The following is a 27,925-nucleotide window of genomic DNA, read 5'->3' on the forward strand; positions in this document are numbered from 1 at the left end:
GATAAGCCAAATTCTCTTATAGAGAACTCAGAGACCTCTACAAGTCAAATCAACTATGGAGTAATAGAGATCTCGATAAGTCAATATACTTATCGACATGTTAAGATCTATATATGCCTAACTGAAGATCTCGAGGTAAAATCTCAAAGTACAATTTGTAGACCATCAATATTCAAGATTAAAAATCAACAAACAATCCAACCAGTTGGATTGACAAGTCTACAAAAGTAGCTTGAAGAGTGTGCAAGATCAAGGGTGAAGATTAACTGACAAAGGAAGATCAAAGTTAACACAATGTGCAAAGTTAACGAATGTGGTCTGACCAAGAATCTAGTCCATATTTATAAAACCATCCAATTCTAAAATAATTCATTATGATAACCATTGTAATTTAATAAAACAGAATCATAATTAATATTGATAAAGCATTTATCTCTGAGCATAAGATAATTCATAAGTATCACCAGGGTATATCAAGGTATGTATATGAAAAACGGCTTCAGGCCTGTTGAAGAATCAGTATCTGATGAACAAGGATTCAATGATAATACATGGTATAGATCTTTGATTCCGTAGGGTATTATTGGGTATATAAGTTTCTGTATGCTCATGTAATTCTGTTTGGGTATTTGGTATATGGTGTATATGTATTTGTGGAGTAGTATTGTATTTGTATGGTTTAATATCTGAAAAATCAACAGTCGGTGGTTTACAAAGAATGAGGCATACATCTCAAGTTCAATGATGTGATCAGGGTTCAAGGTTGAATAATTTACAGCACTTACAATGTAAAACAACACTATTTTGAATACTAGGAACATGTTATGAGAAAGTTCAGAAATATTTGCAATATATCTCGAGGAAGGTTCAGAAGTACTTGCCTTATCACAAATGATTTCCAAGTTCACTTGTACTCGTTTAACAGTTCTACTCAACAATCACTTGTCTTCTTTTTCTAAGCCTTGCTTATATTCACCGATCACTTGCTTTTTTTTCTACGCTTCAGTTTTATTTACTGATCACTAGCTTTCTTTTTCCATGCCTCGTTTACTCTGCTAGGCATCACAAGTATCTATCAATATTTAATCTCATATTATTCTAATCATCACATATACGTCATAAGCTTTTATATACCCTTCATTTTACCCAAATCCGATTTACGGGTTGAAAGTTATGACCAAAACAGTCAAACAATAACCACATAGACATATAACACATCAATCAGATAGCACGTAGCACATAGCACGAAGGATATTCGATCAAAATAATTTTTCAAAGAAGATTCGGGGTTAAAATGATTTTCCAGGTATTTAATACAAATTTTTGAACATTTTTCGGAATTAAAACGGGTCTCCAAATCATTTTATAATTAAATAATAAGGTCTGAACACCCGAATCTGACTTTAAAATCATTTAATAATAATTATCAAGCCTTGAAAATAATTTAAAATAATATTTTAAAGCTCGAAACTTTTTTTTAATTTTTAAATCAAAAGAAATAATTAAATCTAATTAAATAATCAATTAAAATTAATTGATAACTAATTAAATTAATTAATCCATTGATATTTAAATTAATTGACTAATTAAATAATTAATTATCATCTAAAATTAATTAATCAAATAATTAAGAATTATTCTTGAATTAAAAATAATTTTCAGAATAATAAATAATGAATTTCAGAATTTTACAAATAATTAAAAACAATTTCTGAAAATAATTATAAAAAATACTATTTTTGAAAATAATAAAACAGTAATCTGATTTTTTAGAATGTCTAAAAATACAAGGATTGAAATATATATTTTTGCAAAATTGGGGGTCAAAATTAAATTTGACCACCCCTCCTCCTTCTCTTTTACCCCGCCGGTCGGAACTCCATGGTTGCCGCCATGGAGCTCTTCCGGCAGCCTGAAAAGCTTCCCAGAAATCGCTCAAAATAACAGTGAATGTTCTATTCACTTCCAGGAACACATCTGCAAGACCAAAACGACCAAACAATTAGCTATTTGAACGGAAAATCCGTCGAAAAATCTCGCCGCCGTTAGCTTCGATTTTCCGATCATCCCCTTCCGGTTATCGTTTGTTCACCATATATATATCAATAGATTCATTTTTCAACGATCTATTTAGTGGTACAATCAATTTTAATCAATAACCCCTAACAAAGAAACGCCTAAATTCGATTGAAAATATTCAAACACATATAAACCCTAATTTTAGTATTTTCGAAAATTAAACCCACTTTTCTACATGATATTGAACTCCAAATTCGTCATATAATATACCAAAATGACCAGGACAAAATTATCTACAAGATTCGGCCATCTAATCACACAAACAACGTCAAAATCAAAAATTCCTATTTTAGTCGTAATTTAATTCGAAATAAAAAGTGATGATTGATTCTAAAAGAGCTTTTTGAGAGCTTCGATTTGGTATATGGCACACTTGATTCCGAGTTCGGTAACGCTTTCGTTTTTAAGTTTGATTCTCAAGAACGTGACACTTTTATTAAAATTAAATGGGCCAAATACATGATGACCCATATTATCCATATCACCCACATTCTTTTTCGCCTCTTTTGTTTCGTACCTTCAGAACTTCACGCAACTATATAAACTAAAAACTCTATGTACTAAAAATCTAAAATCAGGCTTCGATTTCAGCTACCAGAGATCAAAATTATGCTATTTTGATATAGAGAATTACTAGGTCATTTATATCTATATATACTTACTTTTGTGTGTTTGATATATGAATTCAGATTATATGTAATTGATTTGTTTTTGGGTTAAAATCTCAAAAATTCTAAGTGATATAAGATTTGTTTGTTAATATTTTATATTTTGTCTTCTCAATTTTAGAATGTTCTTGTTTATGTGCTTGGCAGATGTAGTGTAGTAGAACTGTTTGATGAAATGCCACAACTAACTTATATAATTTTTATTTATCTTTTGAATATTGCAGGTTCTGAAATTTGTTGCCCTTTTCAGGCGAATGGATTTCAAAACTTTCAAGAATTAAGTCGCAGATTCTTTTAACCACTGTTGGCCTCTATTTTTATTCTGTTGTGCTGCTTGTTTCTCCAAACAGGTTCTTTATCATGCCTCCTTATTTCTTATTTATGTGCACTTAATGGAAGAAGAATAAAGTTATTCTAATACTAGTAGGAGTGTGAAACGATATAAAAAGCCTACATAAAAAATTTGGGATTTATTTGTAAAATATATAAATGATCGAATAACTATAGGGAGGTGTAAGGAATGTGGTCAGATTTATATTTGTAAGCACGGTACTAGTAATATGCGAAGACATATGTTGTCAAAACACAGATAAAATGTAGCGAGTGATGAACTAGAAAATGCTTCATTTGATCAAAAAAATTATCGTGACTTACTGGGCAAAGCAATTGTAAGACATAATCTACCATTTATTTATGTTGAGTATGAAGGTGTACAGGATGTGCATACTTACTTAAATCCCAAGGTAGAACACATATCAAGAAATACCATCAAAAGTGATATTTTGGATGCATATATGATGGAGAAAAGTAAAATGAAAAATATATTACAATCCTTACCTGGAAAAGTGTGTCTCACCTCTGATTGTGGTCTTCGTCAGTTATGGATGGATATTTGTCTCTTACCGCTCATTTTGTGGATGGTAATTGGAAACCACATTCAAGGATTTTAAATTTTAGATTTATGCCTCCACCACACAATGGATAATTATTGGCTGAAAAGGTTATTAATTTGCTAAAATATTGGGGAATTGAGAAGAACGTTTTCACATTTACTCTAGATAATGCTTCTGCCAATAATGGTTTGATAGAGGTTTTAAGAAGTCATTTGAATCTGAATGACACATTGCTTTGTGATGGAAAGTATTTGCATGTGCTTTGTAGTGCTTATATCTTAAATTTAATTGTTCAAAAAGGTCTCATAGTGATTGATGAGTGTGTGAGCAACGTTAGAGAAATTATGAAATATGTTAGAGCATCAAATGCGCGGATGATAAAATTTGCAGAATTTGTTAGTGAACTTTCAATAGATTGCATGAAAAAGCTTTCCCAAGATATTTCAACAAGATGGAATACTACTTACCTTATGCTTGATGGTGCATTACAATATAAGGTTACCCTATCTCAGTATGCCTTGGTAGAAAATAATTTGACAAATCTAACAGAAGATGAATGGGTCAAAGTTCACAAGATTTGTAAATTTCTAAAACCTTTTTATGATATAACCGTTCCCTTTTCGGGAAGTGAATACTCAACTTCTAATCTTTATTTTCATGGGGTGTACAAGATACAGTCACATATCACTTTGGCGATGCAAGACGAGAGTAGTATTTTACATGCAGTGGCATTTGAAATGAATGAAAAATTCAAGAAGTATTGGGAGGATTATATCATGATATATTCATTTTCTATCATATTAGATCCTCGGTACAAGTTAAAGTTTGCGGAGTATGTCTTTCAGAAACTCTATCCAAAAAACTTCATTGGTAAAGTTTGGGAAGTTCGTGAACGGTTCGAGGAACTTTATTTAGATTATTGAAGAGTATTACCTGATATTTCTACAAGTGCCACATCATGTCCAGATCCTAGAAGAAGAGATTATAGTGAACCAATGGATGAAATAGACGTGAGTAATATATTTTCAATTTTTGTTTTATTTCATCTGGATAATGGACATAAATGGGTTTCTTATTTAACTTGTTCATTTTTTGCAGGATTTTGAACTTTATTTTAGCCAAGAAAATAAACGTGATGAGAGTAAATCACAATTGGAATTGTACTCGGAAGAAAGTAAGTTATATGCTAGAGTGCATATTGATGTTCTCACGTATTGGAAATCAAGAGCAAGTACACGGTGTTATAAGTCATGGCACAAGATATTTTAAGAATACTTATAGCTATAGTTGCTTCGGAGCCTTGTTTTAGTACCGCATGTCAGATTATTAGCAAGTATCGTAGTTGTATTACTCCTGAAAATGCAGAGGCATTGTTATGTACTCACAATTGGTTGCATGTGGTCGAAGGTAGATTTTATTGATTAACTAAATCTTCTTTTCTTTTCTTTCTTATTTTTGTTTGTAAACGGCTGATGGTTATTTTACACTAATATATATGTGTTATTATAACATGTAGTTGTTGGGGATGAAGAGGATGGAACCGAGACTGTCATGGGTGATGTTGAGCACTTTGTTCTTCGCCTTAAGGTAGGCTATTATTTATTATTAATTTCTTTAGTTTAGTATGTCATATATTTAGTATATTATGTCAAAGTTTGAGTGTGAATAATTTAGCAAGAGAAGAAGAAGTAAGGAGTTGAATTTCTCTTCTTTAGAGTCTAGCAAACATCCGTTTACTGACTCATGTGTTTGTTTTTAATTGATAGATCATGTTGCTTTGTTTTGTTTCAAAGCAAACTAGCAGACTAGCATATTAGTATTTTAGTTCTGTATTTAGTTTTGTATTTAGAATATGATAGGTTCAACTATTTTTGTGTTTTATGTGCGGAATGGAGACGCGACAGCTGAAACATGCTAGTTATATGGTCTGGAGGATTTTATCTACTAAAAGCCTGAAAAGCTTGTTTTGTTCTTCTTTTTGTATTTTAGTAAAAAGGTCTTTTCATTACTTTGAATATGAAGTTTATTGCAACAAGTAGATAGTTACATGTTGAATGGAAATTTTTGGAATTAATTTTATGCGATATGATGCAGGTTTTCTCTCTAAACTTCCGTTTCATTATTAATACTTACATGTAGTTGAATTTCCAACAATTTCTGCTTGCACGTTTTTATCTGATTTATTAAGAGAGGATTCGAGTTTTTTCTCTTATGTAGATTAAATTTGTATAAAAAGCTATAATAAGATTTGTATTTATGTTAACCAAAAATTACAATAATTAAATTTTGTTATTTGTAGTAATTGAGCGTTACAAATGCGTTGCACAGGCTATAAGTGATAATGAGTACAAGAGTGTGAAACACAGAGTAAGTTTGAACAAGCACAAAGAAAGATTATCAATAGGCTACTAAAACAACCATCAAGAACATTAAGAGATTTTAAAAAAATAAAATAAATGGTTTGCCCATAATTGACCCAGAACCATTATAACCCGAACCAAATTTTAACTATATTTTATTTAAATATGGGCCATATATAGTTTTGGGTCAGGATCCGCTCCAAACCGGACTTGTAACTGCAAAAACGATCCAATTTGATACCGGTTTTGGATAATTATCAAAACCGGACTTCTTATAAAATACTTTATACGATGATAATGTAATAATATCCCGTCTTTCGAGAATTCGGGTTTTATTGATCTATAAAAATGATTATCGTATCGAAAATTTTACCCCGGGACTCGTACGGGTCAAACCGTACTCCAGATTGAAAAAGTCAAAACACGGAAAATGTTCAGAATAATCAGATTAGGTTTGAAAGGAGTTTCCCGAAGAGTTTCGGGTTGTAAAAATGCAAAAACGGTTGAAGTTGGACAATTCCCGGTTTTATAAAATAGTTTTATATGTTAGATATATTTGAGATGTCATGTCTAATCTGTTGTGTTTAGTTTCAGAACTTAATATCAGGACTTCCTGGAAATCAGAACTTACTGAAGTCAGAACTTATATCAGAACTTAAGGCCGTCAGGATTTATATCAGGACTTAAGTGCGGATACTTCAGATAAGGAAAGCAGCTGATTTACAGGAAAGGATCGTGACTAAAATAATAGAAGATATGCATGAAGAGTTAGAAGACTAGAAGACTTGTATAAGATAATATCTGATTGATATATTTTAGGAGACAAAATTATATTCCATATCAATTAGAAGATATCTTGTAATTGTGTACTATATAAACATAGCTTAGGGTTTACACTATATGTGTTATCATTCACGAGGAAGATTATACGTTGTAACCTAGCAGCTCTTAGTGATATTGTTCATCACTGAGAGAGAACAACTGTTTTATTGTAACAGAGTTTATTATATTGAATATACTTGATTACTGTTACATACTTGTGTTCGAAATCGATTTGATTGTATAAACACTATATTCAACCCCCTTCTATAGTGTTGTATGACCTAACAAGTGGTATCAGAGCCTCTATGTTGATTTACAAACAGTAAGATCCAGTTTACAATCATGTCTGAAGAAACAAAAACCCCACCTAAGCCCACCAAAACTCAAGATACTCAAAACAATCAAACTCACAGTCGATATGAGAGTATTAGGGTTCCCATTCTGAGAGCATCTGAGTATCCTATATGGAAGGTAAAGATGGCTATGTTTCTAAAAGCCACAGATCCAGAATACCTTGATAAAATCAATGATGGACCATATAAGCCTACCAAGCTTTCTGTTGCAGTTGTTGATCAACCAGCAAAGATGATTTCAAAGGATAAAAGTGAGTACACAACTGAAGACATCTCATCTATTGCCAAGGATGCAAGGGTAAGGCATCTGCTTCATAGTGCAATTGACAATGTCATGTCAAACAGGGTAATTGGATGCAAGCATGCAAAGGGGATATGGGATGCTTTGGAGAGAAGATGCCAGGGAACTGATGCAATCAAGAACAACAGGAAAACTATACTCACAGAAGAGTATGAGCACTTTGACTCAAAAACTGATGAGTCATTAACTGATTTATATAACAGGTTTGCCAAACTCTTGAATGATCTGTCACTGGTGGACAAGGAATTGAAGACTCAATTCTAAAGTTCCTTTTAGCTCATCCTGAAAAGAAATCTACTACCATAAGAGACAACTATGACCTTGCTGAAATTACTCTTGATGAAATCTATGGTATGCTCAAGACTCATGAACTTGAGATGGATCAAAGGAGCAAAAGGCATGGAATAAAGTCAAAGACAGTTACTCTTAAAGATGAGGAGGAATCTCTTAAAGTGGTTATCTCAAAGAGGGGCAAAGGAAAGGCTCTCATCATACAATTTGATTCAGAGTCATCATATCTTGATGATGATGATTCAGAATCTGAAAATTTATCTGAAGTTGATGTTGATGCAGAGATGATGCAACTGTGTGCTCTTATGGTGAAGGGTTTCACAAAGATTGCCTACAAGAAATTCAGAAAGGGCAAGAAGTTTTCAAGGAAAGGTGGAAGTTCTGAAAAGAAAGGGTTCAGAAAGTCTGAAGGCAAAGGAGGAAAGTCTGACAGAGGAGACAACTCAAATGTCAAACGCTACAACTGTGGTGAAAGAGGCCACATCTCTCCTGACTGCAAGAAAGGAAAAGGTGATAAAAGACAGGCACATATCACAAAGAAGAAAAACTGGGCAGACACTTCAGATTCTGAAGACGAGCTGAACTATGCTTTGATGGCAAATGCTGATAGCAGTACTGATGCTGCTGAATTAAAGGTACCTCGATCAACTCTTGCTTTTTATACTGATGATATTTTTGAGCTAAGATTATATCTGAAAACCATGTTCATTAGTTTTAGAGATCAGACTTTAACAAATGAAAGATTAACATCTGAAAGTCTTGCTCTTAGAAACAAAAATGACTATTTAGAAAAAGAGTTAGTTATGTTCCATCAAACTCAGAAAGAAAGAGATGAGGCTTTGTATGTTAGAGATGAAGTGATAAAATTGAATAAATCTCTTAAATCTGAACTGGAAAAGGAGAAGGAAATAATCAAAACTTGGACTAACTCTGGAAGAACAACTCAAAAAATCTTAGAAAATGGAAATTGGAAAGAAGGTCTAGGTTACCTAGATGAAAAGGAAACTGTGTCATCTAAACCAAACTTTACCAAGAAAGCTGAAAAGCCTAAAGTTAATCCTGTTAAATTTGTAGCAAAAACTGATGTGTCAAAGTCTGATTCTAAAACAGAAGTCAAAGAAAAGTCAACTTCTGATAAATTAAAACAGGACAAACCAGCTTCAGTAAACATAGGTTTAATGACAAAGAAGCAGCTTAAGCATAAGCTGAAAGAGATTAGAAATGTGAACAAGGTAAAGGAAGCTAGGAAAAATAAGAATGGAAAGGAAGGTGTGAATAAAAGCAATAATTATATGCCTGTTCCTAATGCTCCTAGAAAGAAATGCTATAACTTCGGAAACTCTAACCATCTTGCTTCTTTTTGCAGGAAAAATAAAGATATAAACTCTTTACCTCCTAGATCAGGAGTTAAGAGTCAGTCTGTTAGGTTTAAACCACAAAATCCTTGTTTTCATTGTGGTAGTTTATGGCATTCTATTTATACTTGTAAGGAATATCATAGTTTGTACTATGATTATTATCAAATAATTCTTTGAAGAAAGTTAGTTTAATTCCTTCTAGTGTAAGTTCTGATGCAAAGTCTGATATAAAGTCTGATAAGAAACAAGTTAGCACAAACTCTGAAATTAAATCCGCTGCAAATGCTAATAAACTTAAAAAGGCCAAAGGATCCAAGCAAGTATGGGTCCTTAAAACTAACCAATAGTGGTCTTTGTGATTGCAGGGCAACTAGAAAAACATCCTTGTTCTGGACAGTGGATGTTCAGGACATATGACTGGAAATAAAGCCCTGCTATCAGACTTTGTGGAGAAAGCTGGCCCATGAGTTTCTTATGGAGATGACAACATGGGAAAGACTCTGGTATATGGCAATATCAATCTTGGGAATGTCATCATTAAAATAGTAGCTCTTGTCTCAGGACTTAAACACAATCTGCTAAGTGTGAGTCAAATCTGTGACAGAGGTTGTCATGTGGATTTCTTTGAAGAACATTGTGAAGTTGTAAGTAATTCTACAGGCAAAGTGGTTCTGAAAGGTTACAAACATAGTAACATATATGAAGCCAGACTTTCAACAAACTCTGATGGTTCTGCAATTTGTTAGTTGAGTAAAGCATCAATTGTAGAAAGCTGGAATTGGCACAAAAGACTCTCTTATTTAAATTTCAATAACAGAAATGAGCTAGTAAAGAAATATCTTGTGAGAGGACTGCCAAAATCAGTATTTGCTCCTGATGGCCTTTGTGATTCATGTCAAAAGGCAAAACAAAGAAAATATTCATGTAAGAGCAAAAATGAATCCTCAGTTCTTGAGCCTTATCACTTACTGTATGTTAATCTATTTGGTCCAGTCAATGTCATGTCCATTGCATAGAAGAAATATGCTATGGTTATAGTGGATGAGTTCACAAGATACACTTGGGTGTATTTCTTGCACAAGAAGAATGAAACTGCATCTACTCTAACTAATCATGTCAGACAGCTGGATAAGTTGGTCAAAAATTCTGTCAAAATAATAAGAAGTGATAATGGCACTGAGTTCAAGAATTCAATCATGGAAGAGATCTGCAAAGAGCATGGAATAAAGCAGGAATTTTCTACACCTGGAACTCCACAGTAAAATGGAGTTGTAAAAAGAAAGAACAGGACTCTCATTGAAGCCGCACGAACTATGCTTGATGAAGCAAAACTACCAACCTACTTTTGGACTGAAGCTGTGCAGACTGCTTGTTTTACATAGAATGCTACACTCATAAACAAGCATGGAAAAACACCATATGAGATGGTGAAGAAAAAGAAGCCAAATCTGAAATACTTTCATGTATTTGGATGCAAGTGTTTTGTTCTTAAGACTCATCCTGAACAACTGTCAAAATTTAATCTAAAAGCTGATGAAGGAATTTTTGTTGGATATCCACTTTCCACAAAAGCCTTCAAAGTCTATAATTTAAGAACAAGGGTTGTCATAAAATCTATCAATGTAGCTTTTGATGATAAAAAGATTACTGGACTTGAAGATTTCAATGATCATGATCAGCTGAGATTTGAAAATGAAGATTTAAATTTTGATTCTGTAAATTCTGATGACCTAAATCCTGATCCTGCAAGTTCTGACGGGTTAAATTCTGATGTCATTGAAACTGTGGTAACTACTCCAAGGGAAAATGCACCTGTTCAGGGGGAGCAAGCTAATGATCCTACCACATCTCAAGACTCTCAAGAATCATCAGAACCTATCCACGGTTCTTCAAGTTCTGATTCATCAAGTTCTAATGAGCCAAACTCTGATAATTCTGGAAACTCTGATTCTTCAATTCCTGAAGAATCCAACTCAAATTCTGAAATTTCAGAGAGCATAACTTCAGGGGGAGTATCAGAAAATACGGATGGAGACAACATGGATAATGGGGGAGGATCCAGTTCTAGAGATCAACTTCCATCTGCAAGGAAGTGGACTAAAGCACATACACCTGACTTAATAATTGGAGATTCTAAAGCAGGTGTCAGAACTAGAATAGCAACATCAAATGAATGTCTCTATCATTCCTTTCTATCTCAGACTGAACCAAAGAAAGTGGATGAAGCTCTTCAAGATACTGATTGGGTGCAAGCAATGGAGGAAGAGTTAAATAAATTTGAAAAAAAATAAAGTCTGGACCCTAGTGCCAAGACCAAAGAACAGATCCATTGTGGGCACAAAATGGGTGTTCAGAAACAAAACTGACAGTGATGGAATAATTACAAGGAACAAAGCAAGGCTGGTTGCTAAAGGGTACTCTCAACAGGAGGGTATTGATTATGATGAAACATTTGCTCCAGTTGCTAGATTGGAAGCCATAAGAATCTTTTTGGCTTATGATGCTCACAAAAAGTTCAAAGTTTTTCAAATGGATGTGAAAAGTGCGTTTCTCAATGGAGAATTGGAAGAAGAGGTGTATGTTGAACAACCTCCAGGATTTGTAGATCCAAAATTTCCTAATCATGTCTACAAACTTGATAAAGCACTTTATGGCCTTAAGTAAGCTCCAAGAGCATGTTATGAGACTTTAGCTCAATTTTTTCTGGAAAGTGGATTTACCAGAGGCACAATTGATAAAATTATGTTCTACCTCAACCATGGAAAGGACTTACTTTTGGTATAGATATATGTTGATGATATCATCTTTGGTTCTACAAATGCCAAACTCTGTGAAAGCTTTGCAAAGCTAATGCAGTCAAGATATCAAATGAGTATGATGGGAGAACTTAGCTATTTTCTGGGACTTCAAGTCAAGCAAACTGAAGAAGGTACTTTCATAAATCAATCCAAGTACACCAGAAATTTACTCAAGAAGTTTGGAATGCAAGACAGTTCAACTGCAACAACTCCCATGGCCACTGCAACCAAGTTAGATAAAAATACTAGAGCATCCTAGATATTACTAACTACAGAGGTATGATTGGCTCTTTACTCTATTTAACTGCAAGTAGACCTGAAATCATGTATGCTACCTGTCTTTGTGCAAGATTTTAGGCTGATCCAAGAGAACCTCATCTAATAGCTGTGAAAAGAATTTCAAGTACCTCAAGGGTACAGCTGATCTAGGATTGTGGTATCCTAGGGAATCATATTTTAAGTTAATAGGATACTCAAATGCAGATTTTACAGGATGCAAAATAGACAGGAAAAGCACCAGTGGAAGCTGCCAATTTCTTGGAGGCAGATTGGTTTTTTGGTTTAGCAAGAAACAGAAATCAATTTCCACATCAACTGTAGAAGCAGAATATATTGCTGTAGGAAGCTGTTATGCACAGATTCTTTGGATGAAGAATCAGCTACTAGACTATGGGTTAGAATTTTCTAAAATACCCATTTACTGTGATAATCAAAGTGTTATTGCTATGACAGGTAATCCAGTTCAACACTCAATGACAAAGCACATCAGCATTAGGTACCATTTCATAAGGGAACATGTGATGGAAGGTACAGTGGAATTGCATTTTGTTCCAACAGATCAACAACTAGCAGATATCTTCACAAAACCACCATGTGAAGCTACTTTTACAAGACTGGTAAATGAACTTGGAATGGTTTCAAGTTCTTTCTCAAAATCTGTTTATTTTTTGTTCTCATGCATCAGACTTTATGATCAATGTTTACAGATTGTCTTATCTTCATGTAATATGTGCTTAAATTATATCATATTAAATACTGATTGTTATCTGATGTGATTCTATATACTCTGATAGTGTTTTAAATGTTCTATGACTATTCAATCCAATGAGGATTATTTGTTAGATGCTGACTTAGTAGTCTTTAACAAACTGTGTATCCCATGTTTGAATTAGTTGTTTATGTGGAAATCCATAACACAAGCAAACTCTGATTTTGATCTTAGTCAAATTTACTTTGTGTATCTTATTACTAAGTCACAAACTAGATTATTGCTTCTCATCTGTCAAATTCTAATGTCAGTAAATCTTAAGGATGAACTACATGCTTGATAAGCCTCACTTATCTGAAGAAAACAAAAGAAAATAAATTGAAGTTAGGTACTCCTTTGAGATATAGAGTAAATATATGAAAGGGAAGACCTAAGTGCATTGCTGGTATTAAGTAATATGTATTAGAAAAACAAATAAATTTTTCTTGGTGACTTTTCACATTCTCTGATACTGGAGAAATACTATGATAATAACATAAATTCTGATAGCAGTTGTGACTCATTTACACTGAGAAGCCACTGTAAAAAGAATGTCAAAAGATGCATAAAATGAGCACAAACAGTTGAGGTGGACTCTTGGATAAACTTTTTCAATAGTAGACTTCAAAATTAAAGACATATTTGAAGCACTTTTCTTAGTTATGCCTTATTTCTAAGATATACTGAAGTTTATTAGACTTAATCATTTTCTGATATTTTGCAAATGCACGCACTTTCACTCCATATGAATGATGAAAATTACTGTGGTGATTAAGTTGTTTTAGACAAACAGTTAAGTATTATTTGCATAAATTCTGAGGACAAGTTCTGATGAAAGTTCTGATGACTAAATTCTGAAGAAACCAATCAGTATTTGTATGAAGAATCATAAAAACAGACATTCACTTTTTGAGTACAGTAGCCATGTTTTGATGACAGTTAAATTCTGATAATAGTCAAGTTCTGATGCAAATCCTGATGGAAACTCTGATGCTTATGTGGCATTATTTAATTACTTGGCTTATTTTTAGTATTTACAGTAATGGTTATATTTTGTCAGAAAATAATTAAGTGAGATAAAGACAGTGATAATCATTTGGTTTATGGGTTGCGTGTTTGTTTTGGTAACATTATGTGAGCAATAATTACTGCACGTTTACCGTGCCCACTCATTACTTTTTGACTGTTTCCATGCTGCCAGGTGTAAAAAGACTGTTCTGCTTCACAAAATTGACCGTTGTCACGTGGAGTGTGTAAATAAGAGAGTTAAAAGATTTTACAATCTTTTACCTACTATTTTTACTTTCTAATCTCTCTTATTCTCTCTCTCACTCTCTAATATTCTCTGACGGACTTTCTTACAGGCTTTTTAACAAACACCTTGTGAACACACATTTTTTACTTATTTCTTTACAGAAATGGCACCCAAAGATCTAATCTACAACGAAGCCAAGTTTGTTCCTAATAACTACATGGCTATTCTTTCCAAGGATGAGGCTCCTTTAGAACTTCATTTCGTCCAAGAATTTCTTGCTCGAAGTGAAATAGGCTATGCACTGACCCAACCCCAGGTTCTCTCAGGCAAGCAAATACTGGAATTTTGGAGGACTGGTGTTTATGATGATGGTGGAAAAGATGGGTCCCCAAGTATTATCTTTACAACAGGGGAGGATGAGCATGCGGTGACCTTGTCAACTATTCGACAAGCACTATATTTGCCAGAAGATTGCACTTTCAATTCAACAGTTGAGGACAACTCTTCAACAAATGATGGCAAATCTTGGCTATGAAAAGTCTTTGGAAAAACTGGGACAAGTGAAGAGACCCCACATCAGGAGGGAGTGGAGTTTTTTCTTTGACTGTATTACAAAAGCTTTTGCCAACAAGTGCTCAAACTTTGATGCTATACCCATAATGAGGCAGCAAATCAGGTATGCCCTTTTGAATCAAACACATTTTGATTATGCAAGTGTTGTTTTAGGGTTTATTGGTGATAGGATGAAATAAGATAGCAATATAGTCTATTTTGCTAGATTTTGTCAACTTATTTATAATTTTTGTTGTCCTGATTTACCTCAAAACTTTAATGAGGCAATTGAACCCTTTAAACTTCACAAAAGGGCTTTCACTGACTTATTATCTACTGATAATAAGAAGACTATACTAAGACCCCTCCAAATTCCTCAGCCTGTTAAAAAATTCTTAGTAAATGCTGATCCTCACACATACAGTACCATATATCCTGATGTAGCACACGCTCAACCTCCATCAGCACCTACACAGCCTACCATCAGAACTTATTTCCAACCTGCTCAATCTTCTCAACCACAACCATCTGCTACAACATCTAGACCCAAACCTTCAAGGGCAAAATTTGTTCCTAAATCTCCACCAATGAGAAGAAGGATGATACTAAGGGATGAGTCTGATGAAGAAGAGGAGCAAGTCCGGGTTCATGCATCAGAACCTGTGATAAAAGAAGCTGAAAAGACAATTTCTCAGAAACAGACTGAAGTTGAGGATTCTGGTATTGTAAAGAGGAAAAGAACTTCAAGTTCTGATGTTGCTCAAGCAACTCCTCCACCATCCAGGAGATCTAAGAAAATGAGAGCAGGAAGGCATATGGCACAACCTAAATCTGAGGATACTACATAAGCTGAGGAAGAGGATCAGGAATCTCTGATCTCATCAAGACCAATAGTAATTGAAGCCTTGCCACCTCCACCTCAAGCTCAAGACACTGTTCCAGATACAGTGATCACACCTCCTGTCTCTCCTATTAAAGAAAATATTCCAGTTGAAGATTCAGGATTAAGTCCTGAAATGGACCTTTAAAGGCTAATCATTCCATCTATCCTGTTTCTGGAAGCACCATAAGGACAAGTGACAACTCCACCCATTTCTCCAATAAATGTTGAAGTTCCAAATACTCCAATTCTGGATATGGAAACAGATGAAGTTGTACCAGAATCTCCAACAGCCACACACACACTTGTGTTATCAGAAGATGAAGAGTTTCTTGCAAGTTCTGGAGAGTCAGCTCCAGTAAATACACCAGCTCAAACTCTTGGAAAGGAGGCACTGATTAAAAAGTTTGTTGAACAAGATGATCTTGTTCCATGGGAAGAAACTCATAGAGGAGTAGAATGGACCAAGAAGTGGAATGAGTCAGATTTCATTCCAAGCTCCAAAGTTTTGTCAGATCACATTGCTAAAGCTGGTGAGTTGATGACAAATTATGACTTTAAAGCTCAACTTAAAGTCACAGCTCTCAGTACTAAAAGCCTTCAAGGTCAACACTCCATTACTCATGCTAAGGTTGATAAGCTACATGAAAATGTTGATAAGATGGACCTGATGATCAAGCTGGACAAGAACAGGTTTATCAAACCTATTCATGAGAAAGTAGAAGCTATTGAGAAGGTTCAAGAAAAGCAACAGGCCCAATTGACTGAGGTCTTGCAGAATCAAGCCTCTCAACAAGCTCAACTGAATGAAATCCAATCTTCAGTAGAACTTCTTATATCTTTACTCCTACCAGATGATGCCAAAAAGGGGGAGAATGTTGTGAAGTCCAAATGCTCTACTATTCAAGTACTGAAGAAAAAGGATGATAAGGAAGATGACCAGGAAAACCCTAGCAAGGGCAAGGGTCAAGGGCAAAACAGCAAAGTTTTTTCCAGGAAACTAATTTCTGACTCTAGCAAATCTTCTAAACAGAAGAAGACAAGTTTTGAAGCTGTAGATGCTCAAGTTCTGAAAGTAAGTTCTGATGATCAAAATCTGATATCAAGTTCTGATGTTCTGATTCAAGCTGAAATTCAAGACTCTCAGAAGTTCTTGCAAACTCTGAAGCTCAAGGGAAGGGAGACTACAATCTATTATAAAGATCCCAAGATTCAGACACTGGATGAAGAATATTTCTCAAGCACAATCCTGGAATGGATTTAGAGACTTTAAAGGATGAAGAAGCTATATTTGCAGCTGAGAAGACAAATCTTAAGTCTAAAGCTTCTGATGCAAAGAAACCTCCAAGGCCAAAGGTAAAAGTCATTATGATCAAGGAAAGCTCTGAGGCTTCAAAGCCCAAGACAAGATCACAAGTTGAAGTTGATCCCAAGGATAAAGGGAAAAGAAAGATTGATGAACCAACAAAGCCACATGAGATGAAGATTCCTCAAATCATGATGAAACCAGTATGCAAAATGGTTCAAGTTTTTGATGATAAAGATGGTGAAGATAAAACTGTTAAAATTCTGAAAAGAAGGAAGATAACTGAAGAATCTAAGACAACCTCTGACATGGCTCAAGTTGTTCATAGTGAAGAACAACAAGCTACATAAGAAACAACAAACTCTGATCAAGTCATCAAGACATCAACCTCCGGCAAAGCTAAAGTTGATTTGAACAAATTGACAGTTACTGATAAGAGAAAACTCCTATGGAAGAATGTTAATCCATCGGATCCTAAGAAAAGTCAATTGTTATCTGATTTCATGACTGTTGGATTGAAAGCCAGAGAAGCAAGAGACAGAGCTGGATTAGGTTCTGAAGAAGCCAAAATCAAGACAGGAGTTGAAGTACTTATAAGAGATCCATTTTTATTGACTGACAAACCTCTTGAAGAAGTTACACAGAAACACCTTGATAAGGTTATATTTGTTCAAGTAGTACTGGATGCTCATGATAAAAGTAATGTCAAAGAAAAGATGATTCTGTTTCTTGAAGATGGAAGAACATACATAATGTCAGAATCAGAAGTGCTGAACAAATCTCTGAAAAAACTTCAATTCTTTCATTATCTTTTGGAGATAAAGTCTGATATTACTAGGAGATGGTCAAATTTCATAATGAAGACCAAAAGGGATAAAACAAGAATTTCTGGATCAAGGGTTACATAATTCATTCCAAATATAGTTGAAGATGATGGAAGTGAAATTCCAATGAAGAAGGATTCTGTTAAACTTGAAGTTATTCTGAAAGAGAAATGTCTGTGCTATAATAAAGACTCATCTCATCCGACAGTAATCAGACTTGGTGATGGTTTAGAAAGAAATCATATCTCAGCACTTAGGACTGCAATCTATCAGATTGGAAGTCAAGATAAAGAGATGAAGCAAGTCAAAGCTACATTAGCTCAAGTCCTGAGGAATGTAGAAGAGAAGCTGATATCAAACTTTGTCAAGAATCACTTTGGATTCAGATTGACTCAGTAAATTTGGTAAAAGCTACAAGGACTGTAAGTTGTAGTTAGTTGTCTAAATAAACTATTATTGCATTTGTACTTAAATGTTTTTGACATCATCAAATCTATTAACTTGTATTTTTTTCATAATTTACAAGTTGGGGGAGATTGTTAGATATATTTGAGATGTCATGTCTAATCTATTATGTTTAGTTTCAGAACTTAATATCAGGACTTACTGAAAAGCAGAACTTACTGAAGTCAGAACCTATATCAGAACTTAAGGCCGTCAGGATTTATATCAGGACTTAAGACCGGATACTTCAGATAAGGAAAGCAGCTGATTTACAGGAAATGATCGTGACTAAAACAATATAAGATATGCATGAAGAGTTAGAAGACTAGAAGACTTGTAGAAGATAATATCTGATTGATATATTATAGGAGACAGAATTATATTCCATATCAAGTAGAAGATATCTTGTAACTGTATACTATATAAACACAGCTTCGGGTTTACACTATATGTGTTATCATTCACGAGGAAGATTATACGTTGTAACCTAGCAGCTCTTAGTGATATTGTTCATCACTGAGAAAGAACAACTGTTTTATTGTAATAGGATTTATTATATTGAATATACTTGATTACTGTTACATACTTGTGTTCGAAATCGATTTGATTGTATAAACACTATATTCAACCCCCTTCTATAGTGTTGTGTGACCTAACATTATAATTATACAAAAAATAATTAATAACTTTATAAATTCTTATAAAATCATATAACAATCCAAAAATTTCCAGAAAAATACCATAATTATCTATATTTTATGCTGGACATAGTAAAACTAACATACTCACATTTTATCACAGACAAACATCTAAATATTAATATCAATCATTAAATAATTCACCAAAATTCACATAATAATCCCATAATAATTATTTATTGATAAAAATAATTACACGCTATATCCCGGATATTACAATCACCCTACTCAATCTTATCAAAAAGGAAGCCTACTGTAAAGCATCTGCATGTGTTTTGAAGCAAGTGTTTTGCTCTAAAAGACAACTTTGAATATGTGAGAAAATTTGACTCTAAAGTTTTTGAATCAATTTTTCTGGGATATTCATTGGAAAGAACTGCTTACGGAGTTTATGTGCTTGAACAAAAGAAGATTATAGAAAGCACATATGTGACTTTCGATGATGACAAGTGTCCAGGCCTGGAATACCTTGATGAAAATGAAGCTGAAGCCCTTAAGTGTGAAAATTTGAACATTGATAGTGATTCTGAAGATGAAGCTGAGATCAACATAAGCAACAGAATGAATGAAGATTTAACCAAGCAAATGAATCATGAGAATGGAAACTCATCTCATACATCTAAATTTGATAGCACAAACTCAGGGGAGAAAGAGGAGAAAGTTCTGCAAGTCATGCTAATGGTGAAGAAAATACAGAAAATTCAAGTCAACAAAATCACACCAGAAAATGGGATAGCAGTCACACAAGAGATGCAATTATTGGTGATCGAAATGCTAGAGTAAGGACTAGAAGTGCAACTGCTAATGAATGTCTACATGCATGATTTCTTTCACAAATTGAGCCTGAGAAAATCGAGGAAGCTCTTCTTGACTCTGACTGGATATGTGCTATGCAATAATAGCTAAATCAATTTGAAAGAAACAAAGTTTGGAAGTTGGTTTCTGCACCAAAGAATAGAAGCATAATTAGAACAAAGTAGGTGTACTGGAACAAAATGGATGAAAATGGAATTGTAACTAGAAATAAAGTAAGGTTGGTTGCAAAAGGCTACTCACGGGAGGAAGGAATTGACTGTGATGAAACTTTTTCTCCAGTTGCAAGACTTGAAGCAATATGGATCTTTCCTGCATTTGTTGCACACTCAAATTTTAAAGTATATCAAATGGATGTAAAGAGTGTATTCCTTAATGGTGAGTTAGAAGAAGAAGTTTATGAGCAACAGCCACCTAGTTTAGAAGATCCTGAATTTCCAGATTTTTTTTACCAATTTCTAGAGGCTCTCTATGGACTAAAGCAAGCACCTAGAGCTTGTATGGCACATTGTCTGAATTTTTGCTTAAACATGGATTCACTAGAGGAACAATTGACAAGACTCTATTCTATAAGCAAAATGGTGGTGATATGATCTAAGTTAAAATCTTTGTGGATGATATCATTTTTGGTTCTTCTAATGAAAAAATGTCAAAGATTCTGAAGACTCATGCAGAGTGAATATGAAATGAGCATGATGAGAGAATTAGGTTACTTTCTTGGAAATCAATTAGTCAAAGAAGTGATGGAATCTTCATCAGCCAAACCAAGTATGCTAAAAATTTATTGAAGAAATTTGGAATGGTTGATTGTTCACCTGCATCAACACCTATATCTACAGCGACAAAGTTGGATGAAGATAAGAAAGGAAAAAGTGTAGACATCTCATGTTATAGAGAAATGATTGGATCTTTGTTGTATTTGATTGCTAGTAGAACAGACATTATGTTTGTAACATGTCTGTGTGCAAGATTTCAAGCCAATCCAAATGAATCACATTTGATGGTTGTGAAAAGAATTTTCAGATACTTAAATTGAACACCAAACTTTGGATTGTGGTATCCTAAGGGAATCGAATTTGAAGTTGTTGGATACACAGATGCAGATTTTTTTGGATGCAGAGTTGACAGAAAGAACACTAGTGGAAGCTGTCAAAATAAGTTACTTAGACGCTAAGTAACTGCAAAAACGATCCAATTTGATACCAGTTTTGGAAAATTAACAAAACTGGGCTTCTTATTAAACACTTTATACGAAGGTAATGTAAAAATATCTCGTCTTTCGAGAATTCTGGTTTTATTGATCTATAAAAATATTTATCATATCAAAAATTTTGCACCGGGACTCGTACAGGTCAAACCGTACTCCGGATTGAAAAAGTCAAAACACGGAAAATGTTCAGAATAATCAGATTAGGTTAGGAAGGCATTTTCCGCAGAGTTTCGGGTAGTAAAAAATGCAAAAACGGTTGAAGTTGGACGATTCCCGATTTTATAAAATAGTTTTATAATTATACATAAAATAATTAATAACTTTATAAATTCATATAACAATCCAAAAAATACCAGAAAATACCATAATTATCTATACTTTATTCTGGACATAGTAAAATTAACATACTCACATTTTATTACATACAAACATCCAAATATTAATATCAATCATCCGATAATTCACCAAAATTCACATAATAATCACATTATAATTATTTATTGATAAAAAATATTACACGCTATATCTCGGATGTTACATCTCTCCACCCTTAAAAGGATTCTATCCTCGGAATCTCTTAAATAAACAAATGAGGGTACTTTTCTCGCATATCACTTTCTAACTCCCAGGTTGACTCTTCAACCCTTGGGTTTCTCCCCAACATTCTTACTAAACTTTCAACTTTATTTCTTAACATTTTCTCATTCTTTTTGTTAGGTAATAAATAACACACATGTGGGTGAATGTGTTTGGTGTTTTATGTTTTTCTAAAATCTTTTATGGTTGTGAACAAAGTAAATTAAATCTTGTAGTGAGATGTGTTAATACTGAAGTTAAACAAATAATAACAGTTAACACAAATCTTTCGAAACTCACTTAATTTTATATTAAAATTAATAATTTTTTGTTACAAAATTTCTAGGCTCTTTGTTGCTAAAGAGCTTAGCTTCTTCCTTGAGAGAATACAAGATTTTTTGATCTAAATTGTTACATCTAACAAAGGACCAGTGTTAACTTTATATGATAGTTAACTACTGGTTTACACAGTGTATAATAAGAGATGCTATTCACTTTAGTAAACTGTCACTAATCATTCCATTTTAGGAAAAGCATATCTTCCATTTATGGCTTAGCATATCTTTGCATATTGTGTTAACTTTGATCTTCCTTTTTCAGTTAATCTTCACCCTTGATCTTGCATACTCTTCAAGCTGCTTTTTGTAGACTTGTCAATTCAACTGGTTGGATTGTTTGTTGATTGTTAACCTTAGATATTGAACTGGTTTGCAATTTGTACTTTGAGATTTTACCTCAAGATCTCCAGTTAGGCACATAGAGAACTTGATATCTCGATAAGTATATTGGCTTATCGAGATCTCTCATTACTCTATAGTTAATTTAACTTGTAGAGGTCTCTGAGTTCTCTATAAGAGAATTTAGCTTGTCGAGATCTCTCATCTTCATATCTTCACTTTAGCTTATCGATATCTCTGAGTTCTCTAGTGACTTGTTGACTTATTGATAACTCAGAGTTCTCTAATCAAATTTGACTTGTTGATAACTCAGAGTTCTCTAGTGAATTTTGACTTGTCGATATGTCTGAGTTCTCTAGTGAAATTTGACTTATCGATAACTTAAATTTCTCTAGTGATATTTGACTTGTCGATAACTCTGAGTTCTCTAGTGAAGAAATGACTTGTCTATATCTCCAATCTTCATGTATTCAATTTGGCTTGTCGATATATCTGAGTTCTCTAGTAGCTTTCCTACGTTCTCTATAAGTCATTCTGGAGTTCTCAAATCACTTCTATATAACACTAAATCTGTGACTTGTAGAGATCTTGACTTAAAATATTTTTCTCTAACCAGAGTTATTCAACTCCAAGCTTCTTCATAATTCTTCTGAGGCATGATCTTCTTGATCTTCTTTTAGATAGAATTCTTAGGCTTGATACTGTTTAAAGAAAAAGACTCCAGTCAGCTCTTTGACATTTTTACAGACTTTAAATGTTACAATACAAAATGCAAACTAAGATTACAATACAACTTACTTAGGGTTGTCAATTTGACTTAGTCTTGTTAAAGTACAGGCATGTCTTGCACAACAATCTCCCCCAATTTGTGAGAAGATTTCTTAACACAAATTCATGCTTGTTAACAAGACTAACCCTAAGCTATAATGGAAAATAAAATTAATACATAAAAATTGACACAATTACAACTTTTATACATTAGGAGATTTACAGAGTTTACATGGTTACAAGAATAAGGTAAAGACTATTTTCGTTTCTGCTTCTTTTCTAATGAGATCCTTTAAGTAATCAAGAATTTCAAGTTCTTCTATAATAGGTGTTCCACCCAAAGCTTCTACAAGTTTGAGTCTGTCTTCCTTTAGATAACCACTGTCTAATAAATCAATCCTAAATCTTGGGAATTTTCCAGCTTTAATGTTTAAAAACTTTTCATCCTTAGAGATTCTACTCATTCCTTTTGCCTTGAGTTCTTCTAATCTTTTGATGAACATCTCAATCTCCTCATCATACTTCCTTATCCTCTCTTCATATTCAGCCTCACTTCTTTTTCTTCTTTCTTCCCTTTCAATCAACCACTTAGCCAAAATTGATCCCCATGCTCTTGTAGCAGCATCCTTATCTTTTAGCAAGCTTATCACTCTCTTGATTTCTGTGGCAGAGATAGAGCCCATTAAAGTACATCCAAGGAATATGAAGGACCCATCTTCATAGTAAATTCTAAATTCCCTTAGAGATACAACCCAGACTCTAACTATTTCCTCAGCTAGTTGTTGAAAATAGTCTTTATCTGAGATGCACCAATTTAAAGGTAGAAAGTCACTTTACTTGAAACAGTTCCAGATGGCGCTTTCAGTAACTTGTACTTTTTCAGCATCCTTAGCCTTCTTAGGTTTCCCCCCAACAGTTTTATAGTTAATTTTGAGTGAAGGCTTGTCTAAAGGTAAGTTTATGATTTTTTGAGAGATGTTTGGTTTGAGGTGATTGGTGTTTTTAGGAAGGTGTTTGCAGTTTGTTTATATAAAAACTTTGGCTTAGAGGTTAGAGGTGGTTTGATGATTGAGGTTGTTGGCTTTGAAGGTTGAGCTAGATTAGTTTGGATTTTTAGGGATTGTTGTATTTCTGAGCCATCATGTCTTTATTTGCTCCGTTCTCCTCTCTTTTTACTTTCACCATCCTTTTTTTCATCCTCCTTCTTCTCTCCTTGACTTTTGTCCTTGCTGCCAGTTTCTTTAGAAGCTTGACTTGGATTCGAGCCAGAAGGCTTTTGTTTGTCATCTTTCTGCTTATCATCATCCTTTTCTTAGATTATATTGAGTATTTGGCTGCATGGTGTCAAGATTTAATAGATATCTGTCCAAAATCTTTATCATCTCAACATCCTCATGCTTCTTGTTCCTTTTGTACTTTAAATCAGACTGCAAGGTAATGATCAGCCTCATGTTTGATCTGACACAATGTTTAGAAACAAGGAGATGTCTGGCTTGTTTGGTTGTTGGATAGACATAAACTATTCCTTGGTTTGGATATAGATAGGCTTCTGGAAAAGCTACTATCTGTGCCTTTTTGAGCTCTTGGAGAAGTTGAGTGTCTTCTTAAATAACTGGATTCACTCTGTCAATCATTACATCCAGTTCAGATGCTCTCAAAGTTTGAAGATTTGTGAGAGTCACCTGAAGACACCTGTCCACACCACCATCATTGATGTTCATGACAATCCTTTTCTCCAAAAAATTATCAATTTTCACCACCACTGCCCTTATGAAGTTGATGTTCTTGGCCAAATCTTTCTTGCAGGTCACATAGTTGTTTTGAAGAGACACTCTTAGTGCTGTAAGAAGGTCATTGAATTCCTGATCTTGATTGGGTCCTTCTGCAGCCCCTTGAAGTCTTTCTTTTCCAACATCAATTTGAGCACTTGAGCTTTGACCAACCTGAATAGGCTCTTTAGATTTTGCCTTAGCATCCCTAGATTGTTGAATCCTAGCCTCAATCTCCCCCTTAGTCTTGGTGACAGGCATGAGGAGGGGAGTTAGTAACTCTGGCCTTATTTGTTCAGGTAAAGAGGGCAGTGGTATGTTGAGCTTCCCCATGATGGCCCCCAAAGCAAAAGAATTTTGCATTTGAAGATGCTTGTGAGAATCCACCAGGGTCTGGATATCTAATTATCGACTCTTGACTAGAGAAGCCAAGGCTTGGACTTGTGCATTTAGAGAAGCATTGGAGGTGTCCAAGTCTGAGACTTTTTATTGAAGAGATTGGATTTGTAGATTTGTAGAGGTTGAGCCAGGATGATAAGAGCTTGTAGATGACGAGGAGCCAAAATTTGCTTCCACAGCCTGTTTGATGCCATCCATAAGCAAGATAAAAGGCTCATATCTGCCCTGGTGAAGCTGTTCTAGTTTAAACTTTGAGTCATTTGTATTGGTGATTTGCTTTTAGACTACTTCATGAAGAGCACTGAAGGATTGTTTGAGATTTTTGACCTCTTTTTCAATGGTAGTCAGATCCATCCTTGTCATTTGATCAGCAAAATGCTTGAACTTGGAGGTGATTTGGACTTGAGATGGTATGATCTCATCTATTTTCTCCTTCACCAACTTCCTTATCTTGTCTTCATGACCAGCCAGCTTAAGTTCTAGAGCTTTACCAAATATGTGAAAAGCCTTGAGTTGAGATTTGTAGACCTCAGTGACTGCATCATAGACATCCTGTGGAGTCAAGACCTTGGCATTGCTTCCAGGAATAGTGACATATTCATTCCTAAACCTAGCCAATACTTGATCTATCTCCAATACAAAGTCTTGAGATAGCCATGCTTCTACATTCCCATCTTGTTCTGTATAATTCACAATCTTCTCCTTCTGTTTTTCAATATCTTCATTGTATGTTAGCATTATGGCTTGATAGTCTTGATTGCTCATGTCTGAAGTGAGTAGATGTTGTGAGATGTTAGCTAATCCAGAAATCTACTCAATAAGAATATCATCTACAGATGTAGGTTGAGAGTCAGATGTTTGCAGCCATTAAGAGAGAAGGTGTTATTGTTGAGGTTGTGAGGTTGAAGGTTGCTGTGAAGTACCAGAACCACCTATGACAGAAATCACAGTTTGACTCAAAGATTTCTCTATGTTTGTGACAAGTTGTTGTTCCTCACATGTAGTGGGAACCTCCAATTGAATTGGAGGGGATTTGACTGGGTAACTGTCATGTGCACCAGTCTCAAACCCTAGTGTTTCTTGCAAAGCACTGTCACATGAATGTGATAAACTTGTCTCTCCCATAGCAGGGTCATTGGCAATTATACTCCTAGCATCAACTGCTAATGCAATTTCTGCTAGGGTTTTGAGGGGAGTTGTTCCTATATGAGGAACCTCCAATTGAATTGGAGAGGATTTAGATGGCTCCCCCTCAGGAGTACTACACTCAAACATAATAGTCTGTGAAGACTGATTTGTTCATGAAGGTGCATTTGTAACATCCATGGGGTCTTCAGTAAAAACTGATGAATCCCCCATGGTTTTGATGGTGTCATCAAGATCTACCCTAGCTAGTAGCCTTTCACCATCTGATTGTAGTGTCTGGGTGGTGAGCAAGGTTTCTTGAACCAAGTCACTTGATTTAGCTTGTACTTGAGAAATAGATTCAAATGTTGTAGGAGAGGAAGAAATTTGTGAGATTAAGATTTGTTACTCAGAATTGAGTGTTGGCAGCTCCCCCTGAATGGATGAGGGAGCTTCAATAGATGTGCTCTCACAGTGTTTCCCATCCTTATTTCTCCTACCATACACTTGAATTTCTTCAGGTGTTGGCTGTGAAGACTCTATATAGGGTGCATTGGGGTGAATGCTCTTTTCAATAGACACATCTTGTTGAGAGAATGTATCTAGAGTCTGTTTAGTCCCCAGTTTTACAACTGCATCCTTCTGGGAGGATACAAAGGTGGTTTGAGTGGTCAGCTCAGATTGTTTAGCCTTTTTTGTCTTTCTGACCAAAGGTGACTCAGCTTGTGTTTGATCCTCACCACTCTCATCCATTACTATTAGGGTAATCTCCTTTCTCTTCTTTTTACTCACTTCACCCCTTTGAGAGGATGAAGTGGTTGGTTTCCTAGCTGCTAGTTGGTTTGAAGAAGTGGTCTCAGCTTGCGAAGGTCCCTGTGGTGTTCCTGTGTTTGTACTTCCACAGGTTCAAGGACCATAGCTGTGATAGACTGTGCATTTGATCTCATGTCAGGCATTGGGTAAGGGTAACTCCTAAATCTCGCCATCATGAATGGAGTGATTTTCAGACTCACATTTACCTTGTTCTTTGTAGTAAGTGAACAAAATATTATTTTGGACACTTGCTTACAATTGCCTATTTTAGTGCTATCTATACCATTCAACAGATGTATGTCTGTTACTTTATGATTTAAAGTAGACATAATGAATCTAGGAAAGAAAATTTCCTTACCTCTAGTAGATTGGGGCATGGTCAGCCTGGTTGCAAGTTCTTCCAGGATCAATAGACCAACATTCAAGTGTCTGTTGTGGGCTATTGAGTACACCAGTTTCTACACCATACTTGAAATGTTGTCATACCCTGTCCTCCTGCATGTGAAGGCCCTCACTACAGAATCAAACACAAAGGACCATTATTTCCTTAAGTTTGTCATGTTCAAGCTTGACAAGTTGATTCTTCCACCATAGTTGATGAAGTTCATATACTCAGTCAGTTCATACTGGGTTGGCACCTCCACTAAGTTTGCAGTTGGAAGACCCAAAGCTATATTCACATCTTGCTCATTAACTCTATTTGTTGGCCTCCAACTGAGCAAGTTACCACCAGAGATACAAAGTTGTCATTCATAACAATCCTTACCATAAGTGTTGTCCAAAACTCATGCAGAACATCCAAGTACAAGACTGGGTTAACAGTTAAAGCTCCTGCATGGTAGGATTCAAACAAGAATTTTACAAAC

General features: G+C 34.7%; 1 protein-coding gene across 1 annotated transcript in view; it reads left to right on the plus strand.

The window, feature by feature from the left end:
* Positions 1-4,563, plus strand: part of LOC141691262 (zinc finger BED domain-containing protein RICESLEEPER 2-like) — a 49,751-nt gene extending 45,188 nt beyond the window's left edge. Inside the window, exon 2 of the mRNA XM_074495999.1 lies at positions 3,784-4,563. Coding sequence (XP_074352100.1) covers positions 3,784-4,563 — 780 coding nt within the window. The remainder of the gene's footprint in view (positions 1-3,783) is intronic.
* The last annotated feature ends 23,362 nt before the right edge of the window (positions 4,564-27,925 follow it).

Source organism: Apium graveolens, chromosome 10 (genome assembly GCF_009905375.1).
Source record: "Apium graveolens cultivar Ventura chromosome 10, ASM990537v1, whole genome shotgun sequence".
Taxonomy (NCBI): Eukaryota; Viridiplantae; Streptophyta; class Magnoliopsida; order Apiales; family Apiaceae; genus Apium; species Apium graveolens.